Source organism: Callithrix jacchus, chromosome 9, assembly GCF_049354715.1.
Source record: "Callithrix jacchus isolate 240 chromosome 9, calJac240_pri, whole genome shotgun sequence".
In the NCBI taxonomy this organism is placed as follows: domain Eukaryota; kingdom Metazoa; phylum Chordata; class Mammalia; order Primates; family Cebidae; genus Callithrix; species Callithrix jacchus.
Window position 1 is genome coordinate 7,785,311 of NC_133510.1, and position 20,357 is coordinate 7,805,667.

The 20,357-nt window shown below is 40.1% G+C and overlaps 1 protein-coding gene across 1 annotated transcript in view; it reads right to left on the reverse strand.

Moving 5' to 3' along the window:
* The window catches only part of PTPRO (protein tyrosine phosphatase receptor type O), a 287,340-nt gene that overhangs the window by 70,378 nt on the left and 196,605 nt on the right, over positions 1-20,357 (reverse strand). The window contains exons 8-12 of the mRNA XM_035255268.3: positions 15,992-16,112; positions 15,117-15,310; positions 11,734-11,845; positions 6,854-7,005; positions 5,388-5,508 (exon numbers count right to left, since the gene is read on the reverse strand). Of these exons, the coding sequence (XP_035111159.3) occupies positions 5,388-5,508; positions 6,854-7,005; positions 11,734-11,845; positions 15,117-15,310; positions 15,992-16,112 (700 nt within the window). The remainder of the gene's footprint in view (positions 1-5,387; positions 5,509-6,853; positions 7,006-11,733; positions 11,846-15,116; positions 15,311-15,991; positions 16,113-20,357) is intronic.

Below are 20,357 nucleotides of genomic sequence, written 5' to 3' on the forward strand. Positions count from 1 at the left end.
TCGATAATTTAAAAAATTTCTTTTCTTTCTTTCTTTCTTTCTTTTTTTTTTTTTTGAGACAGAGTCTTGTTCTGCCGCCAGGTTGGAGTGCAGTGGTGCGATCTCGGCTCCCTGCAACCTCTGCTTCCTGGTTTCAAGAGATTCTTCCGCCTCAGCTTCCTGAGTAGCTGGGACCACAGGAACACACCACCATGCCCAGCTAATTTTTGTATTTTTAGTAGAGACGGGGTTTCACCATGTTGGCCAGGATGGTCTTGACCTCTTGAGCTCGTGATCTGTCCGCCTTGGACTCCCAAAGTGCCAGGATTACAGGCGTGAGCCACCGCGCCCGCCACCAAATTTCTTTCTTAATTTCTTCTTTGACTCATTGGTTGTTCAGGATCACATTGTTCAATTTCCACGTGTTTGTGTATTTTTTGAGGTTTCTCTTGTTACCACTTTCTAGTCTTATTCCACTGTGGTCAGAAAAGATACTTGATGCAGTTTCTACTTTTTGAATTTGTTGAGACTTGTGTTGTGCCCTATGATATGATCTGTTCTGGAGAACGTTCCATGTTCAGTGAAAAAAATGTGTGTTCTGTGGCAGTTGGGTGAGATGTTCTTTAAACATCAATTAGGCCTATCGGGTCTCATGCATAGTTTAACTCTGTTGTTTCTTTGTTGCTATTCTGTTGGATGATCTGTATGTTACTGAGAGTGGGGTGTTGAAGTCCCCTACTCTCACTGTAATTAAGTCTGTCTGTTCCTTTAGATCTATTAATGTTTATTTTATATACTTGGGAGCTCCGGTGTTGGGTGCGTAGATATTGATAATTGTTACACCCTCTTGCTAAACTGATCCCTTTATCATTACAGAGCGACCCTCTTTGTCTCTTTTTACAATTATAAATTTGTGGCTTATTTTATTGAATACAAGCATAACGACATCTGCTTTTTTGCCTGTTTGTTTTCCAGTTGCATGGAGTGTCTTTTTCCATCCGTTTATTTTCAGTCCATGTGTGTCTTTATAGGTGAGGTGGATTTCTTAAAGGCAGCATATGGTTGAATCTTATTTCTTTATCCAGTCAGCCACACTATGACTTTTAATTGAGAACTGAGACCATTTACATCTAGTGTTATTATTGCTAAGTACGGATTTACTGCTTCTGTTGCCTATTTTCAGGTTGTTTTGAGAATCCTCTCTTCATTTAATACCCTGTGGTTAAATGATTAAGTATTATGTATTAATTTTTAATGAACTGATTATATGATTTTGTGCTGTGGTTATAAGGATTATAAAAAAACTTATAGATATAACAAGTTTATTTATTTGCTTATTTTTGAGATGTGGTCTTGCTCTGTCATGCAGGCTGGAGTGCAGTGTTACAGTCACAGCTCACTGCAGCCTCAACTTCCTGGGCTCAAGTGATCCTCTTGCCTCAGCCTCCCAAGTAGCTGGGACCACAGGCATATGTCGCCATATCCAGCTTTTTTTATTTTTTAAGTAGAGATGGTGTCTAGAATTCCTGGGCTTAAGTGATTCACCAACCTTGGCCCCCCAAAGTACTGGATTACAGGCATGAACCACCATGTCTGGCCATAACAAGTTACTTTAAAGAGATGACAACTTATTTTAGATAATGAGTAAAAAAATAGAAACAAAAGCAAAACCACCACACTCAAAAATTTACCTTTTAACTTCATCTCTCTCCATCCCCTGTTTGACTTCATTGCCTCCATTTCCATGCTTTACATTACCCATCTCTTAACAGGTTGCTGTAGTTATTATTGTTTTTAAAAGGTTTTTTTTTTTTTTTTTTTTTTTTTTGCTGGGCATGGTGGCTCATGCCTGTAATCCTAGCACTTTGGGAGACTGAGGTGAGCAGCTCATGAGGTCAAGAGATCAAGACCATCCTGGCCAACATGGTGAAATCCTGTCTCTACTAAAAATACAAAAACTAGCTGGGTGAGGTGGTGTGCACCTGTAATCCCAGCTACTTGGGAGGCTGAGGGGGGAGAATCACTTGAACCTGGGAGTCAGAAGTTATAGTAAGCCAAGGTCACACCACTGCACTCCAGCCTGATGACAGAGCGAGACTCCATCTCAAAAAAAAAAAAAAAAAGATTTGTCTTTTGGGCTTTACATCAGCGTTATAGAAGGATTGCATACCACAATTACAGTAATAGAACATCCGAGGTTGGCTCATGTACTTCATTTTCCCCAAGTCTAATACCTTGAAAACTTTTCTTTTTGCATGTGTCTTTTCTCTCAGATTGAAGAAATCTCTTGTATTTCTTGTACAACCTGTCTGATAGTGGTACATTTTTTCATCTTTTGTTTTTATCTTTCCTTCATATTTGAAGGACAGTTTTGCTGAATATATTATTCTCGAACGGCAGTTTTTTCTTTGAGCACTGTGCAGATGTTTCACTTCCTCATGGCCCGTACAGTTTGTTGCCAGGAGAATTGCGGCTCGTTTCCCTGTTATTTGCTGCTTGTCTCTTGTTGCTTTCAGGATCTTCTCTTTATTCTTGACTTTTGAGAGTTTGGCTATTACATGCTTTGGGGTGATCTCATTTGGGTGGTTTCTGTTTGGTACTCTCAGACACTCCTGAACCTGGCGATTTATATCTTTCCCAAGTTTTGGAATGTTTTCTTTTTTTTTGAGACGGAGTTTCGCTCTTGTTACCCAGGCTGGAGTGCAATGGCTCGATCTCGGCTCATCACAACCTCCGCCTCCTGGGTTCAGGCAATTCTCCTGCCTCAGCCTCCCGAGTAGCTGGGATTACAGGCACGCACCACCATGCCCAGCTAATTTTTGTATTTTTATTAGAGACGGGGTTTCACCATGTTGACCACGATGGTCTCGATCTCTTGACCTCGTGATCCACCTGCCTCGGCCTCCCAAAGTGCTGGGATTACAGGCGTGAGCCACCGCGCCCGTCCTGGAATGTTTTCTATTATTAATTATTTGAATAAACTTTCTTGCTCAGCTCCCTCTTGAATACTAATAATTCTTACATTTGATCTTTTAAGGTAATTTTTTTTTATATCTTATGGGCAGAAGTCACCTATTTTCCATCTTATTTTTCTTTTTCCTCCTCTGATAGTTTATTTGCAATCAGCCTTTGAGCTCCCTGAATGACTCCTCTCCTTTGCCCATTCCACTGTGATGAGTTTTTCAGTTTAGCAAATGTATTTTCTAGTACCAAGATTTTTGTTTGGCTTTAAATTTTCTTTGTTAAGTTTCTCTGATAAGTTTCTGAATTTCTTTTCTCTCTTTCCTTGGTCATCACTGATCTTCCTTAAACTGTATTTTGAATTCTTGTTCAGACAGCTCACAAATCACCGTCTTGCTAGGGTCAGTCATTGGATTTTTGCTTTGTCCTTTTGTGTATGTGGGGGTCGCGGTTCCCTGTTTAATGTTGATGTTGTTTCTTTCTTTCTTTCTTTCTTTCTTTCTTTCTTTCTTTCTTTCTTTCTTTCTTTCTTTCTTTCTTTCTTCTTTCTTTCACACGGACTCTTGCTCTGTCACCAAGCTGGAGCACAGTGACACAGTCTCAGTTCACTGCAACCTCCGCCTCCCAGGTTCAAGCAATTCTTCTGCCTCAGCCTCCCGAGTAGCTGGGACTAGAGGCGGGTGCCAAATGCCCAGCTAGTTTTTGCATTTTTAGGAGAGACGGGGGTTTCACCATGTTGGCCAGGATGGTCTCGATCTCTTGACCTCGTGATCCACCCACTTAGGCCTCCCAAAGTGCTGGGATTACAGGCGCGAGCCACTGCGCCCGGCTGATGTTGTTTCTTATAGGTATATATCTATGCCTTTGCATTAAAGCACCACCTAGTTAGTCCACTTTCCTTTGTCTGCCCTGCCTTGTTTTGTTTTATATTGGCTACGTTTGCTTAGCAAATCTTTCCCACTAGGTCACTGCATACATTTCAGCTCTAGGTGGCACATAAAGTCCAGATTTGCCTTGGTTTGGCCTATCCTGAAAAGGAGACGTCCCAAGGGAACTATCCTGGCAGTGTGTCAAAGTTGGCTTGGGGGCTCATGCCCAAGGGACCTGTGGAATGTACCTCCTACAGTATGGTGCTGCTGAAGAGCCACTCTGATTGGGTGTCTCCTTTGGCCGAGTTACAGAGCAGAGTTGCTGGGACTGGGAATGGCGGTTTCACCTCCGCTCTTTTTCTCTGCCTATCCTCAAGCTATTTCCCCTTCAGGCAGTCACCATGGTTCCTGTGGGTTAAGGCAAGGACAGATTTCCTGCCAGGGAACCCAAGATAGCGGGAAAACTAATCGACCACCTCAACCTCACTTTTTCCAGTGTAGAAACATGAGTCAGCAGAAGATTTTCTGCCCACTTGTTACCAGGCAGAACTGGGGGGAAAGGCGTTGTGAATGTGGAAGCCTGACTCTCCTATCATCTGCCCGGAGTTTTTTCGCTTCTCTGTGGTTCTGGAATCTGTCTCATCCTCGCATTTGAGTTCTGGGTTGTTGCTGGTGAAAATCTCAGAGCTTTATATTAAGTTTTGGTTTTCTGTTGGGTAGAGGGGAGTGAAGCCAGATTGCTTCCATGCTGCCATTTATAAACATTTGGGGTATTGCCCCTATTTTAATTAAAGTTATTCCATCTTTCTCTCATTATCTGAAAATATATCTCATCTTTTAGTACTTATTTTGACTCTAGTTTGTATTCTAAGGTTCTACCTGTATCTATGCTTGTTCAGTTATTTGTTATTAACTAATTTATATTAACTTGTTCATTTCTTCACTTATTTTTATACATCTTATATGAAGAACTAATGATCTTTTTATTTCTTATGGACCTTAACTTGTTCATTTTAATTCTATCCAGGCATCAGGTGATTTCATTATGTCTTTTAGACTGGTTGTGTCTGAACGTATACATAGGGAATCCATATTATTTTATCATAAGTTAGTTTCATTTTATCTTGATTTCATACTAGAGTTAGAAAAAGATATAAAATTAAAAAAATCAGTATGTAGATTTCCAAATCTGTGAAGTACTATTTAAAATATTAAAGAGGGCATTACATAATATTAACATGAAAATGGAATGCTGTCTTACAGGGTTGCGAACACTGCCTTAGATAATCTCTAACGTTCTCTCATCTCCAAAATCCTGTGACTACCTGGTTTCTTAAACCTTATCAAGAACAGTGAACACCTCTGTTTCCCAGAACAGGATCTATTCCACTCACAGAAACTCGTGCTAAGTTGACCATACTCTTTTGCTAGTACCAATGTTTATTTTCTACTCATAAAAGATCAGCCATTTTTGTCATTGATTTCATTGAATTGAAGAGCTCTTGCTGAATCAAGTGACGCAAACATTAGTCGTCCCGACATGATTATTTCACACCCATCTCTGTGTACTCTTCTTACCTAGCTTGACCAGGTGGAGCATGGAGGTATTACTTCCTCTTTCAGTACAAGCAGTGACTGAGAGGTTGTAGATGTCTCCTGGAGGTAAGCTGAGAATTGCAGTCATGACATTGCGTGTGACCTGCAAGATCATCAAAATCAAGGGTTTAAACTTTTAGTGAATAAGCCAGTGGACCACCCCAAACAACCTAAGGAGTGTAGCAGACACATTCCCTCTCTGTTTGATGCTGCCATCTGCAATTTATTATATTATAGGTAAATTAAATCTTCTGAAAATTTTATAAATTCATCAGCTGGGGCCAGTGCAAGGTAGCTTTAACAATGCATTATGTACATCAGAACAAGTTTGCAATTAATTGCCTAATTTGGAATGGGTCTTATACTGACATTTTCTCACATATTTATAACAGGTTTAAAAAAAGACAGTTACTGAGTTGCTACTGATATGTACATTCTAAGAAGTTCAAAAGAAACTTAGCTGGGCATGGTGGTGGGTGCCTGTAGCTCCATCTACTTGGGAGGCTGAGGCAGGGGAATCACTTGAACCTGGGAGCAGAGGTTGCAGTGAGGCAAGATCTCACCACTGCACTCTAGCCTGGTGACAGAGCTAGACTCTGTCTCAAAAAAAAAAAAAAAAAGAAAAAAGAAACCTACCCATATCTACAGACATGTGGCTTCCTACCTACTGGCCTTTATTATTTCCCATCCTCTCCTACAGCTAGAGGGGACGATGTGACCCAGCCATGACCAGTGGATTGTAAGTACAAGTCACATGGACAACTTATAGTTCAGTTCACACCCTGTACGTGCTGGGCTTCCACATCCTCCCTTTTCTTTCCCCCTTCCTGCAGGTTGGAACGTGGATGTAATGGTGATAAAGGTTCCTCTCTCCTCTCTACACACAGGAACTACACATACTGGCAGATGGAACAACAAAACAGGATGACCCTTTAGAGCAGAAGGGCCCGGTTAGTCCTGTGCTCTCATGGGAGAGGCAGAAACTTCTATTTTGTTTGAGCCACTCTCCTTTTGTTTGTTTCTTGATTACAGTAGTTTAGTCTGTATCTTAATCAATAAACATCAAAAAGTGTATTTTGGAGAAAAGAAATCAGTAGTCTCAAAGTCCCCAAATCTTTAGGTGTTGGTGATATATGGGGAAAATTTGGAAATATATTAATTGTAGTTTTCTTGAAAATGTTTGGCATCCCGAAGAAAAAGCTCAAACCATAATTATAAATATAAGTCAAATCAATAGTTGCAATGACTACAGTTCACTGTTGAAGATTAAACGGTAAGCTCTATGAAAGGAAGAATTTAACGTTTGTTCACTGTCTTATCTCTACGGCCTAAATCAGACTACGGGTATGCAAGCATTCGGCGCCCCAATAAATGATTGCTTAGTGGTTTTCAGTAGTTCATAAAACTAAATGTACAGACACACAATACTGGCATTCAAAGAAACATACACTCTTTTTAATTTTCTTTTTTCCTTCTGCAACAACCATCCAGTGGAGCATTCTAGAATGGGACAGGTCTGTTGTGTCATCCCCATATGTCCAACTGATATATAACAGACTGTTGAAATATTCCACAGAAGTGATTTCTGGAGCCACTGGGGCTACAAGGGAGAAAAGAGGCACAATTTAGTGTGATAGACTCATAAATACAGTGTTTAGCAGTAGAGCATGAAATCCCATTTGGATTCAACTTAGCAAATTAGAATTCAAAGCACGTGATAGTCCTGGTAACTACTGGACCTCTCAGCAGCAGTGAAGGATGGTGACACACAGTGGGCGCTTGTTATGTGGGATCCCACACCTTGTATCGCTAAGATACAACACACCCAGACCCATCCGTACCTGAGGAAATCAGTCTTTTATATAAATTTCACCAATACAAGAGTCCTAAAAGGGTCACTCGTTTGGATATATTTGTTACATCAGCCGACGAATATTAACGGGTATCAGTAGAGTTATAATCTAAGAAGGATTAAAAAAAACCTAGAGTCCTGTAAAGGTCAGTCTCTTTTATTTACTTGCAGCAAAGAGGTTTATAGAATGAAGAACAGTAGGATGCAAGGGTAGAAAGATTATAGAAGACAAATGTTATTTTCATAAAATAACAAGACATTATTATTGACAATGTCTAGCCCAGTGCTTTGCAGAAACAGGCTCTTAATAAATGTTGCTGAAGCAACTAGTAAGAGAGAGAAAGAAAGGAAGAATAAGCTTTTTTTAAAAAATCATGCCCAAAGCTAAATTCTAACACTGAGTTTCCTACTTTATCATCTTACACATTTAAATTTTTAAAAATTTAGGCAGGGAATGCCTGTAATCCCCGCATTTTGAGAAGCCATGGTGGGTGGATCTCTTGAGTCCAGGAGTTCGAGACCAGCCTGGGCAACAGAGTGAAACCTCATCTCTACAAAAATATTAAAAAATTTAGCTGGGCATGGTGGCATACCCTGTAGTCCCAGCTACTAGGGAGGCTGAGGTGGAAGGGCTGTTTGAACCCAGGAGATTCAGGCTGCAGTGAGCCGTGAGCCTGTCACTGCATTCCAGCCTGGGTGACAGAGTGAAACGTTGGCTTAAAAAAATATTTACTTCTATTTACTTATTTATTTTTGGCAGCATCTCACTTTGTCACCCAAGCTGGAGTGCAGTGGTGCAATCTCGGCTCATTACAGCCTCGACTTCCCAGACTCAAGCATCCCTCCTGCCTCAGCCTACCAAGTAGCTAGGACCACAGGTGCAGGCCACCATACTCGGCTAATTTTTGCATTTTTTGTAGACACAGCGTCTTTTCATGTTGCGCAGGCTGGTCTTGAACTCCTGGGCTCAAACAATCTGTCCACCTTGGCCTCCCGAAGTGCTGGGATTATAGGCATGAGCTTGCACACCCAGCTGAAGAAAAAAGAAAAAATTAAAAATGTGTTAACTAGGGAGGAGAATTCATCACAAACTTTAGATTATATAGGCTTTGGAAGCATATTTTAATTACCTTTTAAAGTAACTGCGAATTCTGATTATTTTAAAGAGCAAACACCCAGTTGAATTTAAATTCCACGTACATGTTGGTTTGAAGACAGTAGGTATTCTATTCTGAGATAGAGGACAACGTCAACTTCAATCTTTAGACAATTTCTATAAAGTATAGAGAATTATTTCCCCAATATGATGCTAATACTTACAACAAACATGCATAACTAGCTATGCTTTCACAAATAATTTTTCACTGAAGAATTTGTAATATATAAAGTAAAAACACATTTCTGTTTTGTGTGAAATAGGAACAGCATTTATATAGTATGTTTAGCAATAAAACCTTGAAATATCAGCAATGCATCTAACAAGTAACACAAATCTACATCATATTTCAGAATATTCTACTAAAGGAAAACAACCTTGGCTTCCAGGTTAGTCCAACAGATTTATTTCATCAGATATAAGAATCTACGCATATATTTCTTCAAAGGATATTTTCTCATGTCCTAATTTTCATAATGAAAAGAAACATCTTTAAAATTGCAAATCCAGAAGTACATATCTTTCCTCTCACATGTCAGATTTTAATTTCCGTGTTGTTGCTTTAAAACCTAGCATCTTGATAGAAGGCCACAAGATGTCACTATTTGTTTATTAATAATTTGGCCCCTCAGAATAATTACCGTGATTGAGGCTAGCCAACTGACTTGCCTAATGCAGATGGCAGACTTGAGTTCCCAATAAATCACATCTAATTCAACTATTTTCTTCCTATTTCCTTCAATACCACACAATTTGGAAAATTCAAAGCATAGAAGTTAGGCATGGGATTCTTATTTGCTTTAAATGAGAAGGTAAACAACATCACACACTCACGGGTTTTTATATATTACAAATTCTTCAGTGAATAATAGCTAGTCAAGAATGTTTGTTTTATGAGTATTAGAATCCACTTTGGGAGGCTGAAGCAGGTGGATCACCTGAGATCATGAGTTTGAGACCACCTGGGCCTACATGGTGAAACTCCTCTCTACTAAAAATACAAAATAAATTAGCTGGGTGTGGTGGTGCATGCTTGTAATCCCAGCTACTTGGGAGGATGAGGCAGGAGAATTGTTTGAACCTGGGAGGCGGATGTTGCAGTGAGCCGAGAGTGAGCCATTGCATGCTAGCCTGGGCAACAGAGTGAAACTGCGTCTCAGAAAAAAAAGTATTAGTATCATATTAGGCCTGTCAGGAGGTAGGGGGTCAGGGGAGGGAGAGCATTAGGACCAATACCTAATGCATGCGGGTCTTAAAAACTAGACTATGGGTTGATAGGTGCAGCAAACCACCATGGCACATGTATCCCAGAAGTTAAAGTGAAATTGAAAAAATACAAGAAAACCTACTGGAATTTTCAACTGGTTTTAAAAATAAGTATAATGATATTAATTATATTAAATGATATTAAAAAATGGTAATAATCTGTCATATATAACAGTGACTTACGTCACATGATTTAATTCTCACACATTCTGTGAGGTATTTATTATTCTTTATTGTTTATTTATCATAATTATACCCATTTTATAGATGTGAGAATTGAGACCATCTCTGTCAATATATTCGGACAATATCTATAGACGGCTGGTTCAGCATGACTTATTTATTTGACCCAGGAAAAGATAGGAAATGGTCGAAGATTTCATTGGAGACAATTTACCAGGTAAGTAGCTTGTATATTAACCATAGTCTATTGAGCCACGCTTGCTATGTCCATTTAAATTGTTATAAACTTGGCCCGATCCTAGTCAGTTTCCCATCTTGGAAGGCATACCTTAAACCACTTGAGCCAGAAAACCAAATCCTATTAATGTTTTGTTTCTTCTGTTTCCCGTTAAGAGACAGTGCAAAGACTGTCATGGTGGTGTTCGGTATATTAAGTTTTGCTCCCCTAACCAGTTGTCTCTAAGTAGGCTGTAGAGCCTATTTAGCTGACATTTTAGGGGGTTCTACCAGTGAAAAACAGAAGCCCAGAGTCACTGAGATAATTTGCTCACAGTTTGGCAGCTAGAAATGAACAGTCCCAGGTTCAGATATTACATCTGGAGTTTTTCCAGGCAACTGTCCTGCTGGGAAGGAAAGAGCATTCTCAGAAAGTTATTATCAATATAGTTAAATTAGAAGAATTATCGATGCAGTGAAGTTTAATGTAATTAAATATGTGATTATCATTCAATATAGGCAAAAGCCTAACACAGTGCTTGCCAAATAATTGATTTTTTTTTTCTCCTTTTTGGGTATTCTTTCACTTTTGTGCTCTAATATTACTATTAAAATTTGGAAGAAAAAGTGCTCTGGATATTGGCTAGTAAAGAAAAGAGACATGCTTATGTAAGGTCATTGTGTAAGAATTCACAGGTGATTGATTTCTTCCCACTTTTTTTTCATTGACAAATTTCAACAGAGTAAACTAGATGTGCAGTGAGGAAACCATTTGCCAGAATTATTCCCCTAAGCAGTATTTTTCTCCTCTGTTTCCTCAGGACGGCTCTAATGACAACCTTGTTTGATAAAAGGTTCTTGAAAAGTCTTAGTTCAAACAATGAGGGTTAGTGTTTCTTTGAGGAATTTCCCCTTTTCATTGCTATCTCTGACTACTGATGATACAACTGCATAATTTAAGGTTCCCAAAGATAAAAGACCAATCATTTTGTAAGTGCTTAAACTTTGTATCACGTATTCTGCAAAGCAGCTTATGTAATAGTGAAGTTGTAATAAATAATAACAGATAGCTGATACTATTATCATCCCATTCAAATACTTGAAAAAAATTAACAAGTATTTTCAACATGAAAAAAACTGAGGCTTAGTAAATTTAACATGCTCAAGGTTGAATTTCTGTGGTGTGCCGGAGGGTCTATTCAAATCCATATCTATCTGCCTCTTTTATTTCTACAATGGACCCTACTACAGTTAGACTATGACTTTAGAAATGGCTTAATTAATAAGGAAATGGAGGCACTCTAGCAAATATAATCATCATATGGGTAAAATCAATTGACCGTGCAGTGTAAAGCTGTTGGCTGTACCTGCCACATCTCCATTCTAATCAGTCCTAGCTGCGGACTATATAAATCAAGGTCAGTGCCTCAGAATAAAAATAAGTCAAGGGTGGTAACTCAGAATAAAAATGATATTTTACTTTTTAAAGATTATCAACTGGACAAAATAATGAATGATCAGAATCCATATTACCTCTCATGAAATTGATGTCCACCCAGTGCTGGGTGAATGGCACTTTCTAGTGCTTTGGAGCCTCGATAACTCCTCAGAATAATGCTCTCTCCTTATGGAACCATTCCCCACACGTGCCTCACCTGTTATGAAGCTGATGGTGGAGCTGTCACAGCAGCTCAATTCTGGATCTCCCCATGTCACCATGGTAACCCGGAAGTTGTAGTACCATGCTGGCAGCAGATTAGCTACTCTCTGAATGAGAAAAGCAAGCAAGGAGACAAAAGACTGAGGGTGAAGGCACTATTTTTGGAGTAGAGTTACTTTCATTAGGTCTTAAAAAAATTAACAGGTAATTTTAATTTTCCTTTTTAGTCTATTTCTTAAATTTATGATAATAAAATATTCTTTCTAGAATGAAATGAGACATCAATAAAATAAAATACAAAAATATAATTTTTAAAGGTGATTCAAAGATATAGAGCCAAAGATTTCCAATATTTGTTTCATTTTGCAATTTCCTAATATCACACCCATGAAATAGTGGTTATTTATAAGTGACTATACACACATATCTCCCTATTTCTAAGACAAATAACCTCTCACAACTCTGTGTTTTTTCAATGTAGACCATGAACAGGAGTCCTTCAGAATCTTCAACTGGGTAAAGAGCAATTGTGTACTTTGTGAACAGCCTGTGGGTAACTTACACTCTTCAAAATTATTGCCATTTCAGAAAGAGCAATTTTTACCTGTTTTCTTAAAAACCATCCTCTACAAGCCTGACATTAAAGGTATTTAATAGATTAGTAGTTGTCACAAAGAGTCATCATTAAAGTTAGGCAGTGTCAATTAACTACTGAATGCCAAAGGAAATCTCTCATGTGTCCTTCCCCAGGAGCCCCGGGGAAGCATTAAGCGCATGACTGCTTTATTCTGCTTTAAGCAAATATGTTAGGAAAAAATGTAAAAAATGTTGATTAACAAATACATTCAATTGGAGATGACAGTTAGCTTCATACAATTATCTCTTTCCCTCTCAAAACAAAAAAGAACCCCAAAACCTAAAAGCAAAACAAATAAAAAAACCTTGAAAATAGCCATACCTATCTGATATGGTTTGGCTGTGTCCCCACCCAAATCTCATCTTGAATTCTCATCCCCAAATCTCATCTTGAATTCCCACATATTGTTGGAGGGACCCTGTGGGAGGTAACTGAATCATGGGGGCAGGTCTTTCCTGTGCTGTTCTCATGATCGTGAGTAACTGTCATGAGATCTGATGGTTATTATAAGGGGGAGTTTTCCTGCGTAAAGTCTTTTTGCTTGCTGCCATCCATGTAAAACATGACTTGCTCCTCCTTGCCTTCCACTATGATTTTGGGCTTCCCCAGCTACGTGGAACAGTAAGCCTAATTAAATCTCTTTCTTTTGAAAATAGCTCAGTCTTGGGTATGTCTTTGTCAGCAGAGTGAAAACCAGCTAATACAGTGAATTGGTAGAGAGAGTGGAGTGCTACTGAGAAGATACCCAAAATTTGTAACTGGGTAACAGGCAGAGGTTGGAACAGTTTGGAGAGCTCAGAAAACAGTAAAATGTGGGAAATTTTGGAACTCCCTAGAGACTCATTGAATGGCTTTGACCAAAATGCTGATAATGATATTGACAATGAAATCCAGGCTGAGGTGGTCTCAGGTAGGGATGAAGCACGTGTTGGGAACTGGAGCAAAGGTGACTCTTGTTATGATTCAGTATAGAGACTGGCAGCATTTTGCCCTTGCCTGGAGATTTGTGGAACTTTGAACTTAAGAGAGATGATTTAGGGTATCTGTCAGAAGAAATAATTTCTAAGCAGCAAAACATTCAAGAGGTGAGTTGGGTGCTGTTAAAGGCATTCAATTTTAAAAGGGAAACAAAGCATAAAAGTTTGGAAAATTTGGAGCCTGACAATGTGATAGAAAAGAAAATTCCATTTTCTGAGGAGAAACTCAAGCTGGCTGCAGAAATTTGCATAAGCAAGGAGGAACTGAATGTTAATCCCCAAGACAAGGGAAAAATGTCTTCAAGGCATGACAGAGGTCTTCACAGCAGCCCCTCCCATCACAGGCCTGGAGGCCTAGGAGGAAAATGTGGTTTCACAGCCCAGGCCCAGGGTGCCTGTGATGTGTACAGCCTAGTAACTTGGTGCCCTGCATCCTAGCCACTCCAGCTGTGGGTGAAAGGGGCCAACACAGAGCTCAGGTGATGGCTTCAGAGGGTGTAAGCCCTAAGTCTTGGCAACTTCCACATGGTGTTGAGCCTGTGGGTGCACAGAAGTCAAGAATTGAGGTTTGGGAATGTCTGCCTAGATTTCAGAAGATATATGGGAACACCTGGATGCCCAGGCAAGATTTGCTTCAGGGGTGGGGCCCTCATGGAGAACCTCTGCTAGGGCAGTGCAGAAGAAAAATGTGGGGCTGGGGACCCCATACAGAGTCCCTGTTGGGGTATTGCCTAGTGGAGCTGTGAGAAGAGGGCCACCATCCCACCATCCTCCAGGCCCCAGAATGGTAAGTCCACCAACAGGTGCATGCACTGTGCACCTGGAAAAGCCACAGACACTCAATGCCAGCCTGTGAAGGCAGCCAGGAAAGGGGATATATTCTGCAAAGCCACAGGGGTGGAATTGCTGAAGACCATGGAAACTCACCTCTTGTCAGTGTGACCTGGATATGAGACATGGAGTCAAAGGAGATAATTTTGGAGCTTTAAGATCTGACTGCACCACTGGATTATGGACTTGCATGGGGGCCTGTAGCCTCTTTGTTTTGGCCAATGTTTCCCATTTGGAACAGTTGTATTTACCCAATGCCTGTACCCCCAGTGTATCTAGGAAGTAACTAACTTGCTTTTGAAGTTACAGACTCATAGGCAGAAGAGACTTGCTTTGTCTTGGATGAGACTTTTGACTGTGGACTTTCAAGTCAGTGCTGAAATTAGTTAAGACTTTGTGGGACTGTTGGAAGGCATGATAGGTTTTTGAAATGTGGGGATATGAGATTTGGGAGGGGCCCGGGGTGGAGTGATAGGATTTGGCTTGTTCCCACCCAGATCTCATCTTGAATTCCCACATGTTGTGAAAGGGACCTGGTGGGAGGTAACTGAATCATGGGGGCAGGTCTTTCCCATGCCATTCTTGTGATAGTAACTCTCATGAGATTTGATGATTATTATAAGGGGGAGCTTTCCTGCACAAGCTTTCTTTGCTTGCTGCCATCCATATAAAAATGTGACTTGCTCCTCCTTCCCTTCCATCATGATTGTGAGGCTTCCACAGCCACGTGGAACTGTAAGTCCATTTAAACCTTTCTTTTGTAAATTGCCCAGTCTTGCATATGTCTTTATCAGCAGTGTGAAGATGAACTAATACACCATGTGTATTTACTAAATTATCAGATTTATAGATAATTTTTTAAAGACACATTTGTTACATAAAATCATGCCTGTTCCCATAGGAAAGAGTGACAGTTGGTTAAGGGAAGGTTACCACGGATGCAGTTAAGGAGACAGTTGCTGCTATTTCATAGTAGGTTGTCCACTCTGATGTCATCGTAGCAGGGTTGAAATAAAACATTTCAACCACATATTTTCTGAACACGCCTAAATAAGGTCTGGTCCAGCTCAGAACCACTGCCGTAGGTCCCAAGGGATAGAGCATTAAATCCTTTATTCCAGTGGGAACTAATAAGAAAAGGGGAGGGGTTGGAAAAAGAAAGTTAAGAGGAATGTTTACTGTCTTAGCAACGGCCTCAAACTTCTACTTAATGACCAGAGTTTTCATTCTTCAGTTACAATCCCTTCACTCACTCCCTCCCTCCCTCCCTCCCTCCCTCCCTCAATATCTCCTTCCCTTCTTCCCTGAGTTGCTCCCTCCCTCCCTCCTTCCTTCCTTCCTCCGTCCCTCCCTCCCTCCCTCCCTCCCTCCCTCCCCTTCCTTCCTTCCTCCCTCCCCTTCCCTCCTCTCTCTCTCTTTTTCTTTCTTTCTTTCCCCTTTTTCTTGGTTCAGTGTGTTGCTATGTTACCAAGGCTGGATTAAAATTTCTGGGCTAAGCAGTACGCCCACCTCAGCCTCCCAAGTAGCTGGAACTTTAGGTGTCTACCTCATGGCACACAGCTTTCTTCTTGTTATATAATCATTGAAAACTAAAGTAAGTATGTTTGCCTCTGATTTTTCCCCCAAGTAATAAATATTGATACTGTCTTTCAAGTGTACAATTCTATATTTATTACTCTGAAGGTGGAGTATTAAATTAACAAATATAAGCCTTCCAAATACAATGATAGTGATTTGAGCTTGCACATTGCACCCCTCCAGTCAGTACCCTAATATATATGTCATTCTTCTTGTGGCTAGCAACTTACCAATAGCAAACGTCACAGGATCTGAAGGTGGTCCAACCAAAGGGCCTTTCCTTAGGTATATTACAACCTGGTATTGGGCACCAGGAACCAGATTTTCAATAATAGGTTTGCTTGAGTTCACCTTTAAACCAAACACCCAATAAGATTTACTTAGAGCTGGGCTATCAGAATGTGACACAGAGGCTGAAGTAATATTCAGGGACTCTTTTTGGAATCACAGATGACTTTGAAATCCAAAAGGCTTTCCTCAAGCTGGAAGATCAGATTCCAAAATTATCAAAAATTAGGATGGTTTATAGTTTATGTGAACACTGAAGGGAACCTAGGACATTCAAATTTTGTTTATTCTAAGCCATGGGAACTGCTTTATACCCATCAATGTCAATTGTAACTACGTACACTAGAGACGCATCAGCCTCTAACCGTAATCAAATCAGCAATACCATGAAGAGAGTTGACATCCTAAATTGTAGTGTCAGCTGATTACATGTAAAGATCAGTACAGAAATGCTTTAGTCTCTTGTCACTTAGAAGCATGTAATATGTAATTATGGAAATGGAAATAACCTCTGGGCACAGTGGGCTGTGCCTGTAATCCCAGCACTTCGGGAGGCCAAGGCAGGTGGATCATTTGAAATCAGGAGTTCAAGACCATCCTGAACTCCTAAAGATGAACAAGGTGAAACCCTGTCTCTACTAAAATACAAAGAAAATTAGCCAGGCATGTTGATGGCACCTGTAATCTCAGCTTCTCGGGAGGCTGAGGTAGGAGAATTGCTTGAACCCAAGAGGTGGAGGTTTCAGTGAGCCGAGATCGTGCGACTGCACTCCAGCCTGGGTGACAGAGCAAGACTAGCTCTCAAAAAAGAAAGAAAGAAAGAAATGGAAATGACCTCAGACACTACCTAGTTCAAAGTGCTCATTTAATAAAGTAAAGCCAGAGAATGGCCGAGGTCATATATTTAGATGCAGTGTTGGGACTGGAAGCCTCGTGTTGGGACCTCTGATCTACACTATGGGCAGGTCACTGGGCTAAGCATAGAGCTATCCTGGTAAGCACCATGCTAGGCTGTTGTAGCCCCTAAAATAATATTGTAGAGTACAGTTCTCATTTAGATGAGACCTTCTTTACTGTTCTTTTTTTTTGAGGTGGAGTCTTGCTCTGTTGCCCAGGGTGGAGTGAAGTGGCATGATCTTGGCTCACTGCAACCTCTGCCTCCCAGGTTCAAGTGATTCTCTTGCCTCAGCCTCCTGAGTAGCTGGGATTATGGTTGTGGACCACCATGACTGGCTAATTTTTGTATTTTTAGTAGAGATGTAGTTTTGCCATGTTGGTCAGTCTGGTCTCGAACTCCTGACCTCAGGTGATCCACCCACCATGGCCTCCCAAAGTGCTGAGATTACAGGCATGAGCAACCACTCCTGGTCCTGCTCTTAAAAAAATTTTGGATACATAACAAATACCATGTAGAGAAAAATACTGAGAACATAGAGATGAGTAAAATGCATTTTATTTTTGATTTTGTATTTTTTTGAGAAGGAGTCTCACTCAGTTGCTAGGCTGGAGTGCAGTGGCACCATCTTGGCTCACTGCAACCTCTGCCTCCCGAGTTCAAGCAATCCTCCTGCCTAAGCCTCCTGAGTAGCTGGGACTACAGGCATGCACCATCACGCCCAACTAATTGTTTTGTGCTTTTAGTAGAGACAGGTTTCACCATGTTGGCCAGGATGGTCTCAACCTCTTGACCTCATGATCTGCCCACTTCGGCCTCCCAAAGTGCTGGGATTACAGGTGTGAGCCACCATGCCCAGCATAAAATGCGTTTATTAAAATGGAGTGTTGGCACGCACAAGAATTGATGATTTGACTAAGAGATTAAAGTGCTGCTTTGACCTTTAGTGTCTCTGATATTTAAGACAGATTGCTTGGTGGAAAGAACACAGGTTCGTTTTTGAGACCACCTGGAATAAATCCTGACTCTACTCCTTATTATGGGGGTTTACTTATGCTTTATAATTTATTTAAAATTCTTACCTTGGTTTCTTCATTGCTAAAATACAGGTAATAAAATTATATACCTCATAGAGTTTTAGAATGCTTAAACCAGAGTTCTGTAAATATTAACCTTTACTGATCTAATCAACTGTTTTTGCCTCTAGGATACATAAAATTTTGGAATTCCTGCAGGAAGGAACATGAATCAGTGGAGAACAATATTGTTTACAGCTTATCTATGTTGTAAGGTGTTTTTTAGAGGCTCACTAAGATTTGAAGGATTAATATAGAACTGGTGATATGATAGGAACTTTAGAGCTTTCCACACCGGAAACTGATTATACACAGTAGAAACTGTCTGATTTGAATTGGTACCACTTGCTCTACATGTAAGCAAAAGGAGCCATATACCAAAATTTATTTTCCATTGGCTTAAACAAAATAAGATTACATTGAATTAATAAATTAGCATTTTTCATTCTTTCTTTCCTACTTATACTCTTTCATATCAGGGTTTCTTGCACAGTTTTAGATTTTTAATTCTGCTGGAAGACATATAGACAGATCTAGTCAACTAGATCTCATCTAATAGAGAATTTTCTTTCTTTTTTCTCTTTCTTTCCTTCCTTCTTTTTCTTTCTTTCTCTCTTTCTTCTTTCTTTCTTTCTCTCTTTCTTTTTTTCCCTCCCTCCCATCCTTCCTTTCATTTATTTCTTCTTCTTCTTTTTTTTTTCTTTGAGACAGATTCTCGCTCTGTTGCTCTGTTGCCCAGGCTGGAGTGCAGTGGGATAGTCTCCGCTCACTGCAATCTCTGCCTCCTGATTTCAAGCGATTCTTGTGCCTCAACTACCTAAGTAGTTGGGATTACAGATGTGTGCCATCATGCCCAATTTTTGTATTTTTAAAAGAGACAGGGTTTCATTGTGTTGGCCAGGTTGGTCTCAAACTCCTGGCCTCAAGTGACTCTCCTGTCTCAGCCTCCCAACTTGCTGGGATTATAGGCATGAATCACCGAGCCTGGCCTGATAGAGAATTTTCTGAAGAGACAAACTATGATAAGGAGATGCATATTATCTACAACTAAGCAGCATTATTTTGTTTGTTTAAAATACACTTTACATGATAAAACATGTATGCTCATTGTAAAAGTTGTTCACTCAATAAGAAAACAAATGAAGTAAATTGGACATCTTGTTTGTTCTCTTCCCACAAATCCTGACATTTTGATATGCATTCTTCTAGACCTTCTTATAACATATATACATAAACAAGATGCTATTGAACCTCATAATATATTATCAACATTGCTCCAGGCACAGTGGCTCACCCCTATAATCTCAGCACTTTGGGAGGCAGATCACTTGAGGTCGGGAGTTCGAGACCAGCCTGGCCAACATGGTGAAACCCTGTCTCTACTAAAAATACAAAAATTAGCTGGGTGTGATGGCTCACTTCTGTAGTCCCGGCTACTCGAGAGGCGGAGATGGGAGAATGGCTTGAACCTGGGAGGTGGAGGTTGCAATGAGCCAGGATCATGCCAGTGCACTCCAGCCTGGGTGACAGAGCAAGACTCCATCTCGAAACCACCACCCCCCTCAAAAATTGCTCCATTTAAACTTAACACATTGTAGACATCTGACCATAAATATAAGTGCTGACCTAGCTCATTAGTTACCTGTCTTGCTTATTTAGAATATTTAAAATAATAAAGGACATGAGGAATATGGATTGTTTCAGGGTGACATTAGGGTTCCTTTCTTTTGATAGTATTTTAGGTAATAGTTGATTCTAACTATTCAAATGACTACCTAAAATCATAGCTATTTAAATATGCCATTATAGCCGGGCACAGGGGCTCATGCCTGTAATCCCAGCACTTGGGAAGGCCAAGGCGGGCGGATCACGAGGTCAAGAGATGGAGACAATCTCGGCCAACATGGTGAAACCCCGTCTCTACTAAAATTACAAACATTAGCTAGGTGTGGTGGGACACCCCTGTAGTCCCAGCCTGAGGCAGGCAAATCATTTGAACCTGGGAGGCGGAGGTTGCAGTGAGCTGAGATTGTGCCACTGCACTCCAGCCTGGTGACAGAGCAAGACTCCGTCTCAAAAAATAAATCCATTATAATAAATTTATCCTATGGATATTATACTTTAACAAATAAGCAGCTATGGGCATAGCTATGAGCATATATATCATATTACTTAAGAAATGACAAGATGGTAATTTTATTACAGATGACCTGACTTGGTGATAAATTATAAATACTAATTCTCGTCTTCCTTAATTTCTGAATATTTACTGAGCTGCTAACCTATATTTACACTTCTGTGTTTCTCTCTGCCTTTTTATTTAGTCTGGACCTCCTT